At 39.6% G+C, this 21,065-nt stretch overlaps 2 protein-coding genes across 2 annotated transcripts; both read right to left on the bottom strand.

The window, feature by feature from the left end:
- Positions 1 to 11,900: 11,900 nt before the first annotated feature.
- Positions 11,901 to 12,455, bottom strand: LOC135198949 (zinc finger protein 300-like). Its single transcript, XM_064226868.1, has one exon. It carries the CDS (start codon positions 12,453 to 12,455, stop codon positions 11,901 to 11,903), a length of 555 nt encoding a protein of 184 aa, XP_064082938.1.
- A 196-nt stretch (positions 12,456 to 12,651) lies between these two features.
- Positions 12,652 to 13,353, bottom strand: LOC135198948 (gastrula zinc finger protein XlCGF49.1-like). Its single transcript, XM_064226867.1, has one exon. The coding sequence runs from the start codon at positions 13,351 to 13,353 to the stop codon at positions 12,652 to 12,654; it is 702 nt and encodes a 233-aa protein (XP_064082937.1).
- Positions 13,354 to 21,065: the final 7,712 nt, after the last annotated feature.

The following is a 21,065-nucleotide window of genomic DNA, read 5'->3' as shown; positions in this document are numbered from 1 at the left end:
ATAAATGACGTTATGTAGAATAGGACTGATAAATTTCTATACAATAACTTTATTCGCCATGGATAAAAGATCAGCAAGGTAATATACTTTTAAGTTTAAACTGTTAGTTGTAGCTGAAACTGAGAGAACAATGTTCAAGCTGCTAATGACTATCATCGTGCATCGGCAACAAGGATAAAACTTCCCTAAACTTTGATGTGCAATCAAACACAACTGTATGTAAAATCGATAGAAAATCACAACATTTAAAAGTAAATTGTATTTTTCCTACTATACAGACCTGAGGTCCTTTACATAAGGAATTACTTTCAGTGAAAGCTGGAATACGGTCGTTAAATTTTTGAGCAAGGTGGTTAGGCAGTAACTACCATCTGGAAGGTGAGTAGGCCCACCTGCCTGGATGTAAACACTCCACTTTGCTTCGGCCCAGGTTTCAGATTGAGGAGTGGCATAAGGTGGGCACTAACGTAAAGGACCTCAGGTTTATTTAGTTAAGAAAAATACAATTTACTTTAAAAAATTGTGATTTGTTCCTACATGATATAAGGAAGAGTCACTGATTGGTGGGAGAAGTGCGAGTGATCCTCTAGAACTGACTGGGGTTCAGCACACCTGGGCTATTCCTCCTGGTCGTAAGAGCGAGGAGGAGTGCCTGCCTCTGACAACTTGACTGGAGTATAGGAGCTGCATGTTCAACAGTCTGACTTCTGGACCTTTTCAAAATGAATAAGGAATTTTAACTCATCCAAAAAAGGGCTGGGAAGAATATTTAGTGGGAGGCATTAATGCAAAGTTCTGGGAAGGGTTTGCATTACTGCCAGTCTCCTTCCTCCCCTTGCTAGAAGGATGAGTGAAATGCTTCTTTGATTCTGATAAGAAAAATAGATAGGAAGCTCGATGTGCAAGCTTACTGCATCAATCGCCTGACCAGCAAGTGTAAGTTTGAGCCCTATCCTCAACCCGAAGGAAGAGAAGTTGAAGGACAAGGAGGTGAAGGTGGAGCATCCTTCTTACCTCTAGAACAGCATACCATAAGCAAGATGCAACTTGTCCTCTTGAAGAAGCCGGGTAAGCAAACACAACTTGTGAGCATCCACCTCCATTCCAAGGAAAATAGGCTCCAAGGACCTGTGGGCAGACCCGAAGGAAGAAAAATATAAATATGGTCGCATTGAGACCTCATCTATCTTTCAGTCCAACATATTCTTCGGAGTGATGAAACTTACCCAGCCACTGAACATATCCAAGTGCAGAGAAGTCTCTCACAATCTCGTAAGACTCGGAGAATGACGTTTCATTAGACACTGCATTGGCGGTCTGTAGAGCATAAAGGCATCGACACTCAATGAAGGTACAGCAACATACCAATAGGACAAAGTAATGACTGATCTGAATCAACCATTACAAAATCCATAGCGCAGGAGATCATGAAGGATTCATACTTGTCAACAGATGCCGACTGACTGTGCTGCCATGCATCTGAGATGTAGTCACAACATGACACCCGCCTTTTGAAGGGTGATGCTGAGAACAATCATGTAAATCGTTTATCTTGTTCGACAATGATGTTGAGAGACGAGATGATGATTCTTGTGAGGAATGTGCACATTAAATGAGAGTCAATTGCCTGTGATGGCAAGACAGAAGTTTCTCACCATAGAAAAAGTCCCGTCGATGATACAAACCAGTGAAGATAGCTCTAATCCCTGCTGTTTTACAGAGAACTGAAAAGTTATTCCGCTATTTCATTGCTGTTTGGCGAGAAAGTCGGCACTTGCAATAAACAGAAGACTGGGCTACAGACTTCTGTTATATATATCGTGGGGTAAACAGAAAGATGGTAACCAGTTTAGTGAGATGTCTCTGTCTGAAAATTCTTGCAACGGCAAATGTGGAGCATGAGACATGGGCCTTATGGGAGAATTCTGATCCAACCAGAGACCTCAGTCTGTGATTGCCTGGCAGACAGATTTGAAATGGAACAGCGACATCGATCTTGGCACCTGAAGAATAGCCATTCCTGGCTTTTACAGATAGGTCTGAGCCACCAACGCAGCTCGGTCCCTTCTCTCGCCCTGTGCCACTATCATGATGGAGAGAAGACTACCTATCACTGACTGCTGATATACGACCCCCCTTGGGGGTTGTACACTCGGAGAGACCTGTACACGAGTACCCGATGCAGCCCCGGTTCCATGAGCAGCGCCTTTGGAAACAGAGACAGGAGAACGAACCTGGGTTAGAAATCCTGGAGCTCCCAAGAAACTATATTTTGGGGATAGCATCAATGTTCCTGCTCCGAAAAGAGCAGGTGAGCCGAAGAGACAGCCAATTGCTTCCTACCCAAGGATGCAGACCCTTAGAAGTCTCGAGGTGAGATTTTTAAGGGGCAGAGAATTACCTTCCTCTTCTTAGGACGTGGAAGCCTTCGAAGAGGGAGGTTAGGAGGCGTCAGATGATGAAGATAAAAGATGATGACCCACGTGAAAACTCACTGCAACACGGGAAGAGAGGGTGGTATATCATGGCAAGGACACATTAATCAAGAGGTGTTTGGCTCAGCAGGCATGTCTGGTTGAGCCTAGTCGAGTGAGCTGAGCAGATCACCTTTACATAATCATGAGTGGTAATCGTCAATGAAGAACTATCACTTCTTCCCAATTAACTGTTCTCCTTCGAGGCCGAAGCTCTAAGAAGAAAAATAAATAGGGATTCTGTGTCGGCTGTCATACGTATGCCAGGTAATCGCAGCGCCATCTATTGTTTGGTTTGGTAGTTGTTTAGACAGGTGAGTTGGAGTTCATTTATTTTTCTTCCACTATCCTTGTTGGTTTTCCGTAAGTGACTTCAATCTTCGTCTCATTTATCTGTGATTGCTGCCTGCCACCTACCACTACATATGAAAGTATTTATATTCTACATAAATATAACTAAATGAATAGTGTTGGTATATGTTGTTTAAATTTTTGGTTATAGTGTGGCTGAATATAACTTACATTGTGAAGTGATTGTGAAGTGATTTTGTTTCGTGATATTTCAGTTCATCTATTGTTGATGGGTTAAAATGTTGACTTAACAATACATAGTTTGATTATATGTATTTTTCCAGGCTCCTACTTTTACCCATTAGGATGACTTGTTATCTGTGGTTACTTTGGCCTAGCCGCATAACTTTGGCTAAGTAACTATATATATACTTGTCAACCTCTTCATCGATGAATGTTTGAAGCTTGTGACCTCCTACCAACAGTGCTAACTATCGCTTCAGATATTCAATATGAAGTCATCATATTCATAAGTTATCTTCTCATAAGAACATGTAGATCTATTATAATGTATATATTTCATTTATTTCAAACTTACTTGCCTATGATTTAATTCTGAAATATATTTTTTTTTATATTTATTCTATTCATGTGTTAGTGTCCTTCCCTAAATTTAACTCTTGAGATAAATGTAACAGAGATCATATCCAGCAAATAGTTGAGAATTTGAAGAACCATTGACAACATATTTGGATACTAAGGTCCAATACACGAGAAAGGTACTTGACTATTCACCTAGAAGGTGTTGCATAAAGTTCCAAGTTGTGCATAACTTCAAACCAGACTGAAGAGCAATCTCATCTGTACTGGTAAAGGCTCTTCTCGCTATCCAAGCACTTGTGATAGTGAGCGCTAGAATTCATAAAAATTCAATGATTGGCGAGAAAACCCGACACATTTCTTGCCCTGGTACTCGGCAACATGATGAAGCTGAGCACTTGGCGGATGCCAGCAAAAAACCAAGAAACCCATAGAGGACTGCAAATTGAAAAATGTCCAAAATACAGAAAAAGCCAGGGAGACATAGTCTCCAGATTTGACATAAGATCCTTCCTCAACAACGTGGGTGTACATCAGGTAGGACCCTAAGATCCCTCCAGGAACGTAGTCCCCCGACGCTGAATCCTATGGAGAGCACTCTGCAAGATCCCTCCTTTTCACCTTGCCCATCCCAGTATTGCCATAGGAAGTAGAAGGAATAGGTGAGGAAAACTGGGTTCTCTCACTCACTTTGCAAGTAGAACTAGCAGGAGAAACGAGTCGTGGGCAGCTTTCAACCTGCGGTGATGGACACGATGCAAGTCTAGGAAATAGACCTGGAGAAACACTTTCCCGAGGAGGTTTACAAAACTTGCACGGGAGGAGAAATGTATGCCACTACCGAGACTGGCTGGTCATGCGAACATGGCTGTGGTCTGGGTGGGGTTCATCGTGCGCCTGACTGGAGAGGGTCGGTAACGTCCTCTGATGTGTCCAAGTCCTCGTCAAGGCTGAAACCTATCAAGAGGAACGAATGGGGGACCCTTACCTTTCTCATTGCGTGCACGGTCCCATGGGACCATTACATCAACCCTGGGTAATAAGCAATCACTGCAAAGCGATTACCGGCAAGGCATGAGTCACCTGAGATACTCACTTTTTTCTTCCACTCCATGCCTCAGTTATGACAGTGAGCGGGCTCATCGTCACCGACTCTGGATGCACGGAAATCCGTAGATTTACGCGCACTCAGGTACACTCGTGAACAAGTGCCTGACGTGGAACTTGTTATAGGGGCAGAACCTCTGGGACTACCAGCAGAAGTGCAAACCTAAGTTTGAGCTTCTACGGCACAAACGCTTTGGCCTGGGGACAGCGTGCCGTTCCTGTTCCCGAAGGAGCGGGCAAGCCAGCAGAAGACCCAACTGTCTCCTCAGTTCGAGGAGGCAGACCTTTAGAAGTTGTGTGACGAGACTTCTTAATGGGGGAGACTACCTTCTTCTTCTTCGGCAAGAAGCCTTAAAAGTCGAAGGGGTGGAGGTTGATGAAAAAAATATGATGATTCCGAAGAGGAAGATGACAACACTTGATGAGCTCTCTTCCTCCTTGACTTCTCCAGAGAGTGTATGCTACAGGATGAGGTATATTTACCGGCAGGAATAGAGATAATAAATCACAGGGCAGTGACGAAGGCTTTGTCCAGTGACGAAACTCCAGGGTAGCAGCAGCAAATGAATATGATTTTCAGCAGGAGAACAGTGCACACACTCCAGGACCAATATCACAGAGTCACAGGTACAATTCCAGGGTTAGAATAGTCATTACAAAGAGATATCCAACTATCTACTGCTGTAATCAACTATCACCACTGTTAGCCTGTAAAAGAAGGAAAATATGATTTTAAAAAATAAGGATACTTCTCTCGCATCCAAGAACACCGCCCTCTGAAACGAGAGGAGATCCCTTGAACACCAACACCACACGCCCCCTCCTGTAACTTCGGCCGACAACTAGCGAAAGGACGAATACCAGAAGAAACCTCCAGCATTCCCTTGGTGATTTCCAAAGTGTAAGTGTGAATTTTGGATGAATACATGTCTTATCCTAACGTTAAAGGGCGAAAATATGTAATAAGGGTGTCGGCATACCTTTGCCGCCGACACTTAACACAAAGCAGAAAGGCGGCTACCAAAAAGTGGGTTTGCATATTCATTATTAGAGTCAATTGATCACCAATATCAAACACAGCATATACAAATTCATTCAGAATAACAAATTAAAGATCCCGCCAGGAAAATTGTAATTATCGGCTAGTTAACAAGAGCTCACAAACATACGACTTCACTTTGCATCCGAAAGCAAAGTGGAGTGTTTACATCTGGGCAGACGGCCCTACCTACCTGCAGCCTATCAGATGGTAGTTATTGCCTAACGACCTTGTTCAAGAATTTAATGGCCTTATTCCAACCTACACTGAAAGTACTTCCTTATGTAAAGCACTGAGAGTTTGTATATCATGTAGGAACAAACTATTTTTAATCAAAACTACCTAGAATAAAAAAAACACATTTTACAGTTGTTTTCACGCTGATAAATGATAAGGAACGTAAAGCTCGTATCACTATAAAATCAAGTGAAAATAGTGAACGGAATTAATTTTTTTACACAATAAACATGCCCCAACGCAAAGGAAATAATTTAGTTCACAACGAGATGTACTCCAGTCATATTTTGACTTAAAAAAACACGCTATATAAAGAAAAATAACCTTATCCTATGCAAGTAAAGTATCTAGATCTTCACTTATGCTAACTAGAAGCAAGCAAAAATTTGCTCATGGCAAAATAAACTCATATTCGCCATAAGCTGATTTCCAAACCAACCAAGACAATGACCACTATCTTAGTATTTTATAATACAATAATATGAGATTACATACAATATTATTGTATTACAGTGAAGTAATATATAACTTTTTTTAAAGTTTCATGGAAAAGGTGCATATTCATTTCATTTGTATTTCATAATTATATGTAGCCACCACCAGCCTTACACCATTCAATTATGACAATGTTGGACTGAACCCGATTCTCGTTTCATGTTCAATTTCTTTTTATACTGAATTATCATACGTCAGAAGGCAATGAAAACCTTACGAATTAGCTGATGTTAATAATTATAGCAATTATGTATAGTAATTATAGTAATTATGTATAGTAGACTACTTTATACATATACAATATGCCATAGTGTATGCTAGGCTAACTCTTGTTAATGTTATTCAATTTCTGCATTGAACTTAGAGAATTAGCTGATTTAAATAAATGCTATACAGTATATGTATAGAGTATATTGTGTAGGTAGGCTAAGCTACCATATACATAAGGATGGTACTGATTACAGCAGTGTAGGCTAGGCTATATTCGAGATAAGATTTTTCTAACAAATGATGGGTTTTTTGGCACCTAACCCCATCGTAAGTAGGAGAATACCTGTAAAAAAGAAACAACAAAAACTGCTGAAAGACACAATTTCCACCAGTTATTTCATAGCATAAATCCTCTTTTACTCTTGTCTCTTGATCAATTGAAAAAATAACCTAGGACATAAGGATATAACCTAACCTAGGGTATATAGTGGTAGATCTAAGCCCTGATACCGCGAACTAGACTATGCCAGTTGACGTTTTTCTATACAGTTTTACCTCCTGAACAAGAATTTAAAGTAATATTTTTTCAGCCAGCTGTAATTAACCTGTAATTTACCTTTGAACTCTATCCTGCGGTAAGGGGGACCGATGGGAGTGCGAAGTTCTGGGTGGGGTAAAACACTTGGGAGAATAATGCCGTTCAACTCTATCCTACGGTAAGGGGGACTGATGGGAATACGGGGTTTTGGGTGGGGTGAAACACTTGGGGGAAGGTTTTGCCGTGTTATTTTGTTTTTTCCTCTTTTTTTTATGTCATTTGAAACACGAAATACAAGCTGAAATAAAGCGATAAATAAACTGATAATGGAGCAGTTACATAGCCAGAATCCACTTATTACTACTGCTATTACGACGCCGAACCCTACTACACATGCGCCAATCCTATTGCGCATGCGCCGTGATATAAGGCAGCTTTTATTTCAGACACAAACTTCCTAAGGAGATAAATGATGGGGGTGTTGTTGGGGGGGGGGGGGGGTTTAATGCATTTAACGAATAATGTTGCATAGTGATAGGAGGTTTTGGGGGGATTCATGCATTGTTACATATATTCCTTTTCCTCCTTTGTTTTGTAATCATGTAATATTATTTCAAGCTTTTATTTCAATTCCGTTTATCATAGTATTGTTTAATATGTGCACTGACTTGTTCTCACTTCATAATGTTGCCCTATTACGTTACAATTGAGAGCAGGCCCCTGACAGTCTCCTGAGGGGTGGGACTAGGAGGAGGTTTTAGGACGTTTCGAGACCTTTCCGTCAATGATGTGAAAATTGATGGTATTACATTTTTACATTTTAGACATTCCAAATTACACATGAATTTTTTCTCCCTTCTTTTTTCTATATTCATCTTTACATGCCTTTCTGATCCATAACAATTTCTTGGATAACATTTTACTTATTATATTTACTTTCATATTATATCATCTTTCTCAAGGGGGTTATGGGATGGGCCCCCTACCCCCAGTCTTGTTAATACATTCTACTCGGTTAGGTAAGAATCCTAACCTATATGTAGACTTCTAAGATTGCCTTCCTTAAGGGCGGAGCCCCCCGGTCAGGTAACACGTTCTACTAGGTTAGGTTAATATCGTAACCTATATGTTAGACTTCTAAGATTGCCTTCCCTAAGGGGGGCTCCGGCGACGGTCAGGTAACACGTTCTACTAGGTTAGGTTATGTTAAGTTACTCTCGCTTTAACTTTCTTTCTTGAGACATACCACCCTAACAAAGACGATGTAATCCATTTAATGACAACGCTTTCTATCATTTTAGGCAGAAACTGATGAGACGTCAGAAACAGATGTCTCTGGACAGTTTTGTTATTCTATAGGGACTCTCAAGCTGGTTCTAGTGCCAGTAAAAAACGAAGTGGGGAAGTAACCTCAGACAGTGCCACTTGAAAACATAGAGAAGTAACCCCAGAAGGTTCACGATACTCGAAGTCCTTCTGGAGGGGGATTCCCCTTCCAAACAGTAACCTCTCCTTCTTCCTCTTCCCTCTTCTCTGGCTTCAATATGCTAACAAGAGTCTTCCATTAAGGTGAGAGTTCATTATTCATTTATATTTATTACTCATTGTTTTCCGTAGGTAAAACTGTGTTTATTCCCTGTAAAATGTATTTCTTTAATATTTTGGAGGTCTGGAACACATTAATACTATTTACATTATTCCTTATAGGAATTATTGTTTTGGTGTTCGTACTCTTCGTATATCGTTGGAGGCTCCAGAACGGATTACAAAAACTGAGGTCCCCCTATCTAATAACAATAATAATAAGGGAGAACACCTTCTCTGAGGGCAGTAGCATTGTATGTTATAGCTGTTTCAACGGCATTTAATTTATATAAAATCTTCTCAGTTCTTCTTATTATGTTTTTCTCATCAGCATGTAGCTGGTATATCAGGATCCCTTGGGACATATAAAGATTTTAGTTGTCTTAGGTTTATTTTCTCTAAGTGTCGACAGCGCACAGGCATTCATCTAAGAGAGTACAAAAGTAAGTGAATTAAGATATGTAGTTTACAGGTATTCATAGCAGGCAGGGCACGTACAATCGGTGGGTAGGTCGGTAAGCAAGGATTTTAATTGGTCGTAGGTTGATGACAAAATTTGTCTCTGAGGCGTTGAGATCTCCTAGGTCCATCCGGGGGTGTTGGCGGGGGCTGGGTGCTGGTCTTATTGTCAGGGACCTCCCCATCCTCCCCTTGCTAGAGAAAGGGGCGGTTGCTTCTATATTCTAAAAGATAAACAGAATGGTGGCTCCCGTCCAAACTTTACCTGTATTGGTCGCCAGTTCAAGCTGAATCAACTCTCTGGCAGAGGGAAGAGAAGAAGGCTGAAGGGGCGGAGAAGAAAAGAAGCCAGTCACTCCCATATTCATTCTCCAGTCCACAATTGCGCATCTAAGGCGAAATGCAACCTTGTCCTGATAAAGTAGCCACCACAGGCCCCAAGAAGTAGTTACCACAGTCATTCCTTTGAGAGGTTAACTACCAGCTACAGAAACAGTTAGGCTTGCAGTTTGAATGAAGAGGTAGCTACCTAGTAAGGTAGTCAAGTTTTAAACTTCTCTCTCATAGCAGGATGTTTGTTGGTTTTATAATATTCTGTTTTTATTCAACCTTTTTAAACTGATTCACTTTATCAAAGAAAATAATCCTGCAATGTTATGTGAATGAAGTGGGTGCACTTTGACTGGGAAGTGGTACACTGGGACTAGATACTCTGTGAATTCAGACCACATTATGGCGCATTCATTAACTTTTGGCAGCGTATTCAGATATTATTTAAGTTTTAGTGTGCTCAAATGAAAGACTTTATTTATGCATAAACTATTTTTATTATTTATCAATATTTTTAAACTTTCTAAGTTGAAATAAAATAAAAAAAGAGGTTTAATCTAATCAGAATAATACGATTCTTTAGTCATTTACAAAACAAGTCCTGTCTTGACACTTCTGACTGGTTAACATAAAACAAATACACAGTCCACTGTGTTTAGTGAGCTAATACAAAGCATTAGGATTTACTAATGCTGTATCACATTGTTTTATAAAAAAAAAAAAAATTATTAATATGATTTAGGAGGAGAATGAAAACCCATTAAAATCTAAGGTATACTTTAATAACAATTAATAAACAGCTATTCAATCCACAAAACAGAATAAACACAAATTACGGACGAGTTACACAAAAGCAACGACCCATTGTACAGCATGTCTTCACAAACTACCCATCACCAATTATACTGTGGCTTACAGCACAAAACCCAAATTAATAAGCTTCACATCAATTAAACATTAGATTCATATAAACCGTAACATCAAAAAGTTAGTGACAACCACAGTTACACTGCACTGCCCTATACTTACTACTGCTGCTCTGTAGGCCTGGATGATCTCAGTCAGACCTAATCCACCTTCTCTGTGGGGGAGGTATATTCTGTCCATACACTGGTGTCTGCATGTGACTTTATGTAGGGTGAGAATCTTCCTGGTTTTAATATCCATCTTGTCTAACTCACCTTGTGGCCAGTCTACAATGACAAAACCATATGTCACCACTGGTATTGCCAGCTGGTTTATAGCAGTAATCTTGTTCTTTGGTGTTAATTTTGACTTACAGATCTTCTTTAACCGGCTGATGTATTCTTTCTTTATCTTTTCTCTCATTTTCTTGTGTTCTATACCAGTGTTTTCTTTTATCCCCAAATACTTCTATGCAGACTCTTCTGCCAGGTCTTCAACAAACATGCCTTCCTCTACCTCTACATCTTCTGATCTTACTTTCTTCCCTTTCTTTACTGTACTCTTGGCACACTAGTCCTACCCAAATTCCATGCAGATGTCATTTCAGAATTGGGGGACTTTCCTGACTAGTTCTTCCAGTTTTCCTTCTGAATCTGCACGCAGATCTTTTTTAGCCAGAAATTTGGGATCTTGTCTATTCCTGATGTCTTGAAATTACTATAGTATTCTTTTATTTTCTGTGTTACTCTTTCTATGGTGAGCCTTATTGGGGCATTTGCTGTTTCTGGCTGTTCTTCTGCCTAATGGTGTTAGTCCATGAATTCTCTTGGTGTTGTCTAGGGTCTTCAAACAGTGGCTTCCAAAATCTCTCTAGGTCGTCCTTGCTCAGTGGTGTTAGTACCTCCACCGTTTCTTTCGTCATGTTTCTATACATAAGCTTTGTATTTTCACCAAACTGCCTATTTATATTTTGCTTTTATCTTCTGTTCTTTGTTTCTTATTTGTGGAGTTGGGGCCTTTACTTTACCTTGGTTTGGTGTTCTGCCAGTTTTCTGCTCACTTGTTCATCCCATACTCTACTTTTTTTTATTTTCCTTATTATGCAGTGTGGATTCTCATATGACGTGTCAGATCTGATTTCTGGGAAAATACTTTCCCACATTCCTTGCAAATGTATGGCCTTTCTCCTGTATGGATTCTCATATGGATTGTAAGCTTTGCTTTCTGGGAAAATGATTTTCCACATTCCTTACATATAAATGGCTTTTCTCCAGAATGGCTTTTCATATGAACTGTAAGACTTGTTTTCTGGGAAAATGCTTTCCCACATTCCTTGCATAAATATGGCTTTTCTCCTGAATGGCTTCTCATATGAACAGTAAGAATTTGTTTATGGGAAAATGCTTTCCCACATTCTTTGCATATGAATGGCTTCTCTCCAGTATGGATTCTCAGATGAATTGTAAGATCTGATTTATGGGAAAATGCCTTCCCACATTCCTTGCACATGAAAGGTTTTTCTCCAGTATGGATTTTTCTATGACTTTTTAAGAAGTATCTTCATGGAAAATGCTTTCCCCACATTCCTTGACTGAAAGGCTTTTCCTCCTAATGGATTTTCATATGACTTTTAAAGGAATATCTTCTCATGGAAAATGCCTTTCCCACATTCCTTGCACATGAAAGGCTTTTCTCCAGTATGGATTTTCATATGACGTGTAAGAGAATGTTTAATGGAAAATGCTTTCCCACACTCCTTGCACACGAATGGCTTCTCTCCAGTATGGATTCTCATATGAACTGTGAGGTGTGCTTTCTTGGAAAATGTTTTCCCACACTCTTTGCACATGAATGGCTTTTCTCCAGTGTGGATTCTCATATGAACTATATGATGACATTTCTTGGAAAATGTTTTCCCACATTCTTTGCACATGAATGGCTTTCCTCCAGTATGGATTCTCATGTGAACTGTACGCTTTGGTTTCTGGGAAAATGCTTTTTCACATTCCTTGCTTAAAAATTCCTTCCATATAAATGGCTTTTCTCCTGAATGGCTTCTCATATGAAATGTAAGATTTGTTTTCTGGGAAAATGCTTTCCCACATTCTTTGCATATGAATGGCTTCTCTCTAGTATGGATTCTCAGATGAACTGTAAGATCTGATTTCTTGGAAAATGCTTTCATTCTTCTATGAATTCTCTCTAGTATGGATCCTCATATGAATTGTAAGATCGATTTATGAATGCTTCACTCTTGATATGATGGTTCTCTCGTATGGATTCTCATATGAATTGTAAGATCTGATTTATGGGAAAATGCTTTCCCACATTCCTTGATATGAATCTTCTCTAGTATCATTCTCAGAGAATTGTAAATCTATTTATGGGAATGCTTCATTCTGCATATGAATGCCTCTATGGATTCTCAGATGAATTGTAAGATCTGATTTATGGGAAAAGGCTTTCCCACATTCCTTGCAAATGAAAGGCTTTTCTCCAGTATGGATTTTCATATGACTTTTAAGAATATCTCTCATGGAAAATGACTTCCCACATTCCTTGCAAATGAAAGGCTTTTCTCCAGTATGGATTTTCATATGACGTGTAAGAGAATGTTTAATGGAAAATGCTTTCCTACACTCCTTGCACACGAATGGCTTCTCTCCGGTATGGATTCTCATATGAACTGTGAGATGTGCTTTCTTGGAAAATGTTTTCCCACATTCTTTGCACACGAATGGCTTTTCTCCAGTGTGGATTCTCATATGAACTATAAAATGCGATTTCTTGGAAAATGCTTTCCCACACTCCTTGCACACGAATGGCTTTCCTCCAGTATGGATTCTCATATGAACTGTAAGATCTGGTTTCCTGGAAAATACTTTCCCACATTCATTGCACACGAATGTTTTTACGATAAAATTAATTTTCTTGTAAAATGCTTTTTCACAGTCAGTGGATCTGAAAGGCTCCTCTCCATTGTCACTAATCCTTCTTTCTTGTTTTACTTCCTCTTTGCAAGTTTGTGGATGTTTTTCATTCACTATTGAAGTCATTTCATATGAATATTCATCTTCATTCATTAGAACTCACAGAATTCCTCTGGCTTTATTTTGATGTCCATCAATGGATCCAGAGGCCAAAAGTCACCATCACTGGTTTTACTAAAGGCAGCCACGTTATTGTTTTCTTGATTTATGGAAGGTAGTGATAATGGACCTTCAATTTCACTTTTCAAAGTAAATTCTAAAGAATGTTCTGGATTCATTTTAGCTTTTCGTCCCGTCCTGTTTTGTAATGATGCGTTATATTAACAATTCTTAACACAAAATTGTTTACAAATGATTAGCAAATAAATCTGTTATAAATTTGTAAAATATCTTGAAGGACTACAACTAGATTTCACTGCTGATGTATGAATCTAATATTGGGAACAGATTTTACTTGTTGTTGTAATTTTTAAAGTACACTTTAAGAGTTGCTACTGGTATTGTTCTATGTAGTACCATTCAACAACATGCATTCCCGAAATCTTGAGGCTAATCAAAACTGACGAAATAAGGAAGGCTCTTCTGAGGGAGAATCTGAAATCAAAGAATGCAACGCTAAGTTAGGAAACATAATGAGAAAACTGAAAAGGCAAAATAATAAATCAAATTTAATTCAGGTTCACATAAAGGTCTCAGGCCAATCAGCAAGATGAGCATTTTACAGTACTATCCAAACATTAATACAATCTAACCAAGCATCAAAACATTCCTGAGGCAGCAATGCAACAATAGATTAACAGTTAATATTGACGCCCACCCTCTTACATCTGTCAACATTCTTAGCTTAACATTACAGTATTACTTATGAACATATCCTAATTAACAAATCAAAGGCCAAGAATAGAAAAATGAAAACAAGAGACCAGAATAGAATTTTGTGGGGGTAACAGCATAGAAGAGTATACAGTCAATGCTTAATCATAATGTGATCCAGTTATACATATTATCCACAGATGCAGCAGACAATAAGAAGAAAGAATAGTAAGGGGGAATTGAGTAGCCAATTCGAGAGTTTTCAAATAGTTTCACTGATTGTTATTGTGGATACAATACATGAGTAGCTTGTAAGACCAGCAACACTGACGACAGTCTTGGAAGGTATGTGCTGCTTTATTTCCTCAAATATGTCATATTTGTTGTTTGTTCTTCGAGGGTGGTCAGGAATGTAAGTGTAGGGAGCAACAGACTCTGTCAAAAAAAAAGATTGGAATGTTTTTGGAAAAAACCTACAACGTGTCAAACCGGTTTGGTCAGGCGAATATTTTTGGTTTTGGGTGGGGACTGAAAATGCCGATGAAGTAAAGCATATCAAATCGAGGAGACGAGCGCAAAAGTGAGCAAAAGTTGACCCAGCTTGTAGCTACGTGACTCGAGCAGGGCAAGTGTCACAAAAGAATGCAAACAAATCCGAGAGAACAGTCGCGTGGAAGAGTTCGTATGCTCATCGGGGCACATGTAAAATGAAATATACTCTGATAGTGAATCAAAAAGCCGGGGCATTAGTCACAACCAGAGAGATTAACCATTTGTAAGTCAAGCCAGAGGGAAGGTGCACAGATGTCCATGAAAAGGTAAAGACTATTTAGTGTTGGAGTAAAGAAACGTTTTATTGAACACTGAAAATTTTTCAGGTACACTGTTTGATGACTATATTCAGTGGAAGACATTTGACTTTCTAATTAATTTTTTTTCTCCCATGTTTAATGGCATATCAAAGTTTACTGGAGTTTTATCCTTATTACCAATGCATGATAATAGTCATTAGCATCTTGAACATTGTTTTCTCAGATTCAGCTACAGCTTGCAGTTTAAATTTAATAGTACAGGCAGTCCCCGGGTTACGACGGGGGTTCCGTTCTTGAGACGCGTTGTTACTCGAAAATCAGAGTAAGCCGGAACATCATCAAAAATCCTAAGAAAATCTCACTTTTACTGCTTTGGGTGCATTGAAAACTATGTAAACTGCATTCTTATTGCATTTTTCATCAAAAAAACTTCAAATATTGATTATTCTGCATTTTTGGTGTCATATTTCTTGTGCCAGATGAGCATTGTAGACGTTGTAATCCTGGAACTTGTGTCGTAACCCTGGAAATGATTTCTGATGAATATAATTGAAAAGCGCCTTAACCTCGGAACGTCGTAAGCCGAACCCGTCATAACCCGGGGACTGCCTGTATATTACCTTGCCGATCTTTTATCCATAGCAAATAAAGATTTACATAGAAATATATCAGTCCTATTCTACATAACATCATTAATAAAACATAATTACAGTAATTGCTTACAATAGTGCGATGGTTGAATAACAAGCAAAACAGACGTTCTTATCTAATTTGGTTGTAGTTAGTAAAAAAAATGTTTCTTGTTCAGTTGTTCATGGCTGTACACATTTACACAAAAAAGTATTACGTTAAAACTACTTTTATATTGGATATGGAGGTAAAGAAGTTAGGCTAATGTAATTTTGTCTCTCTCACTGCCTGTACCAGTTGCGAGCAAAATTTAAAAATATTTTCAAAATATCGGATCGGTAGTAATTGCTAACTCCATCGTAAAACTGGATAATTGTAAGACAAATTATTGTAACTTGAACATTTTTTGTAGATTATAGACAGGGTACAGTACAGGCAGCTCACAGTTACCAGTTCCTGTGGGCCTGACACTAACCGAAAATCGTCGCTAACTGAAATTCAAAAGTCTACAGGCGCCACAATCCAACTTAGGGTCCCCTAAAGGAAGCCTTAGACAAGGTCACAGCCAGATATTTTGCACTAATATGTAATAACTCCTTGATAAAAATGTTTTCATTTGCCTAATCATTTACTATGGTCTTTACGCTTCACCTACTGCATGGTAGTTCTACATATCATTAGTGTCAGAATCGGTGAACTTACTGGTAAATCTTGGCCTAGAATGAGAGAGAGAGAGAGAGAGAGAGAGAGAGAGAGAGAGAGAGAGAGAGAGAGAGAGAGAGAGAGAGAGAGAGAGAGTCACCTTTTGCACACTGTTAACATTTCCTCCATTTCTTTGTTTATCATATCTTCTAGTTTAATATGGTAAAAAAGCAAAAGAGAATGATAAAAGTATTGTTAGTAACATTATAATCGTTGCTTGAACACTACAGCCATAAACACTGAATGATAACGGTTGTTCTGCTGCAACAATGGAACCGAATCTGATAAAATAGCTAGGTTTTTCTTGCATTTCAGCCATTGTACGATAATAAATAAATACCATAGTTATGTTACAAAGAACGTTAATTATGTAGACCAGGACTTAAATACTTTTGCATTACACCTTTATTTGCTATGGAGAAAATATTGGCGAGGAAATAGTATAGTAATGCTAAATTTCAGCTGCAGTCGTAGCTGAAACAGAAAAAAAATTTTCACATTGCTAATGACTATAAATTATTGTGGATCAACAACATGGATGAAACTTGACCGCAAATAATATTGGAGAAAAAAAGTATTTTGATAAAAAATACTGGCCATGAAAGAATACATTTTACTGTTGCTTTCACACCGATAAAAGATAAAAATGTAAATCTTGTATTATTATGAAATGAAATACGATGATAATAGCGAATGGAATCTGTTAATTATTTACACAAAAAACATGTTTCCTCACCATGTATTAACGAAAAATATAACTAAATACAGTTCACAACAAGATGTATTTAAGTCATATTTCACTTAAAAAAACACTTCATATAACAAAAAATAATAACCTTGTCCCATATAAACAGATTTTCTAGAGATTAATTTACCCTAAACAGATGTAAGAAAATCTCTCTGAAGCGAGTTCACCACAATGAAATAATCGTACCTCTACTCTCTGCCGATTTTTCCAAACCAAAACATTGATCGCTTTGTATTTTATAATACTATAGTAATATGAGACTACATATAGTATTATTGGATACAGTGAAGTAAAGAATAACTTTAAATGAGCCAAGGAAAAGATGCAAATTCATTATGTTTGTATTTCATGAGGGTCTCTCGGTGCTGAGGCCTAGCCACTGATAACCAATCAATGGCACCATCTATTAACAAATAATTACAAGACATATTTAAGTCATATTTCAACTTGAAAACACTTCATATAACAAAAAATAACCTTGTCCTATCTAAATAAAGTTTCTAAAGATTAATCTATGCTAAATAGAAGCTAGAATATCTTTCTACAGGCGAGGAAGGGCATATAAAGAGAAAGGGAGGAAACCTGTCACTTGCTCATACTTTCTCTTTGTAACGAAACACCTTAAGCGAGATGCTTCCTGTTCCTCCAGGGGAGCCAGGTGAGCTACACAACTTTTTGAGCAGCCACCACAGGACCAAAGGAAAAAGTGTCCAAGGACCCATGGGCAACACCCTAAAGGTAGAAGGATGTGAATGTGGTTTTTCATGAACACACTCCCCCCCTTGGTACCTGTGGAGCCAACAGGTTCTTCCAGAATGCAAGGGATGGACCAATGGCCCTCACCTCATGAGCTCCTACTCAGAAAGCACTCCTATCTACCTCGTCAGAAATAGAGTACGCTTGCTTGATTGACAAACAGAGTCAGAAAGAAATCGTGTTCTTGGTCGAGCCAGTACTAACAAAGAGTTGTCAACACTTAGCCTGGAGATGTCAACACCTATTAAGATAACACCACAGCACTTGAACTGGACACAGTAGCATATCGTCTTGATCACTACCGGCAATGTACTATAGGGAGGGGATCAAAAAGAATTTAAATATGGTGTCAGTGACCAACAGATTGTGAGTCTTCACTATGAATTCTGGGACAAACTCGAGCGTGACAGATCCTCATCCCACCAAGTGTTTAACATCAAAGGAAAGTTCGCCAACTCTCTTCGCCGATGCCAAGGCAAGCCAGAGCACAGTCTTGAAGGTCATATATCTGTCTGACGATTCTTGTAAAGGCTAGAGTGCACAAGTCAGGCTCTGTTAAATGAGAGTCACATCCCACTCAGGGGGCCTGAATTCCCTGGGAGGCCAAGACTGTTCAATGGTTCAAAACAGCATGGAGATCTCCCACAAGGAAGAGAGATCGACAGCCTTTAAGCAAAGGACTAGTCCAAGGGAAAGCATCTTTCTTCTATAAATGCCCCTGGGTCTGGCACAACAGAACAGAACACCAGGAGCTTTCTGTTGCACCAGGTTGCAAAGAGGTCTACAGCTGTTAAGCCCCAAAAGATAAAAAAATCTTTCTGCAAATTCTTGGGAGTAGGAACCACTCTGTCCTTATTTCCTGACCCTGGCAACTGAGCTTGTCTGCCACTATGTTCTGGTTCCCTGGGATTTACCCAGCTGACAGCTCTACTTAGTGTGCTACAGCACCACTTGTGAACCTGCACCACCAACAGGTGGAGCTGAAGGGAAACCAATTCCCCTACTTGTTGGCTAATGCCAATACTGTACAGTGGTATCATTGATATAAACAACATGAAATGCCCCATCACTGGATCCTGAATCTCTTGTAGAGCCAAAAATGCCACCTTGAGATCCAAAATATTGATGTGGAGGTGGTCTGGGGGAAAAAAAGTTTCCAGTTCCACACACCTGAAACCAGCAACTCTTCCAGGTGTGAGCCTATCATTCAGTCAATGCATCCAAAAAATAGAAGCATCAAGGGCATCTGGGGATGAATTCCTAATGGCACTAGTATTACAAGGTTGCTGTCACCTAACCACCAGGATAGTCCTTCTTTACTTCCTTTGAGAAAGGAACCGGGAGGAACAAGGAGTCCCTAATGGAAGACCAAAATTCCTCTGTTCTCCACTGAACACACTGAAGGTGAAGCTACTCATGAGGGACCAGCTTCTCCAAGGATGACAGGTTACCGAGAATGACTTGCGAGTGCCGAGCTGGTTTTTCCTATTGAGACAGGAATAACTGCATTGCCTCTCTAAACTTAGTGATATGCAGGTCTGAGGGGTAGACTCTTGCTGTTGCCATATCTATTAGCATGCCCAGACTAACAGATACTTTACCTTCTGTTTTGGAGTGAGATCAAACTTCTCATAATGGATCGCAACACCCGGACCTGACAAATCTCAAGAATACAGTCTTCATTCGTGCGCAACTATGACCAAGAGCTTGCCAGGCCTAACCAATCATCAAGATACCACAGAAGCTGTAGCTTGTCTGAAATGGCCTAGGGTGAGACAAGGATGAACAGTCAAGGTAAACACAAGGGGAGCAGTTCAGAGCCCGAAACAAAGTGCTCTGAACTGGAATACTGTAACCCTGAAGGTTAAGCGGAGGTACTTGCAGGAGGACTGATGGATGGGTATTTGAAAATACGAATCCTTGAGGTCTAGACCTAGAGAAAGAATACAATAAAATCCCAAGAGAAGTGATGTGGTGTTGAAGAAGAAAAAAGTCCCAGAAAAGCTGGTTATGCTGGTCGAGATGATATATCAAAGAACGTGTGTGAAGGCAAGTGAGTTGACACACCTAGCTGCAAAATTCTAGGAGAGGACTGACTATCGGATGCAAGAGTTTGCTTACGATGCTTCCAACGTCTAGGTGCTAGCACAGGGCGTTCAATAATAATACTGATTATGTAAAATAAGTAACTTTTCTTGAATCCAGTGACTACTGAGCACCACTCACTAGATGCCTTTCCAGCGGTAATTCAGGTGAAACCTATAAGCATATCACAATTGCGACCGAGTGGTTGGGGGAAACCCCCATCAGACTCCCTTCAGTCGAATCAGCTTAGTCGCGAGTCAAAAATTGACTGAGAATCAGATCAGCTGAGCACGAGTCGAACAAGCATGACTGCAAGGGGACGAGGCTTCATCGACAGAAGAACACCTCTTCAGAGGTGGAGAGACCAAAGAATCACGTCATCAATGCAATCTGAGGTGACAAACCACTGGAGTAGGATGAACTCTGAGCAATAAAAGATACGCCTTTCCAGCGATGTTCGGTCGAAACCTATAAACACCAGACCAGTCCGACCGAGGGGGGAGGGGGGAAAAAGAAGCCTTTTCGATGGCTGTCTGCCAATACCTGGGAAAAGCTACAGGTTTGACTCACTTTGACTACCAGAATGTCTTCTCCTTGGTGCGGAGGAGCAGGACAGTGACTTTAAGTCTAGAAGATCTGGGGGGCCAGATAGTCACCTCCTATAACACACATTCAGAAAGACGCCTTTCCAGTGACTGTCTATCGATACCTGGGACTGACAACAGGCTCGACTGAGGGACACTACCTGTAGGTCCCCCCACAACCTCCCTTGGGGACCTCCAGTATGTCTTCTCCCTGGTGTGGGGGAGCGGGACAGTGACCTCTGTCTAGGAGAATCGAGGGACAAGAAGCTACCTCCTCCACAGCACAACACTCACTGTTACATTTATTAATTCATGATAATCAATATAAAATGCTGGCAAAACACATGGGAAGAATGATGGAGCCTTCTCGGTTCTTTGTAAGTAATATTTTAAGGCTCTGACTGGGCATCTCCGCCTTTCTTCTTCGTTTGGTTCTAGAATATCCGTCAGATTCTTAGCCCTTAAATGCCGAAGTGGTATTTCAGAAATTGTCTCCCGTATGACGGCGGGGTTCGGGAGTGAGCGCCGAAGCGGAAAAAAGTTTTTTTTTTTTTAAATCACAGCACGCTTAGTTTTCAAGATTAAGAGTTCATTTTTGGCTCCTTTTTATGTAATTGCCTGAAGTTTAGTATGCAAGCATCAAAAATGAAAACAATATCATTATCATATATAAAT

Source organism: Macrobrachium nipponense, chromosome 25 (genome assembly GCF_015104395.2).
Source record: "Macrobrachium nipponense isolate FS-2020 chromosome 25, ASM1510439v2, whole genome shotgun sequence".
NCBI classification, from domain to species: domain Eukaryota; kingdom Metazoa; phylum Arthropoda; class Malacostraca; order Decapoda; family Palaemonidae; genus Macrobrachium; species Macrobrachium nipponense.
The sequence above is the reverse complement of the archived record's forward strand: the minus strand, read 5'-3'. Positions and strand labels throughout refer to the sequence as shown.

Bases quoted from the DNA above. Each gene is read 5' to 3' on its own strand.
- LOC135198949 (XM_064226868.1), bottom strand. From the start codon at position 12,455: ATGAAAGCATTTTCCAAGAAATCAGATCTTACAGTTCATCTGAGAATC.
- LOC135198948 (XM_064226867.1), bottom strand. From the start codon at position 13,353: ATGAATGAAGATGAATATTCATATGAAATGACTTCAATAGTGAATGAA.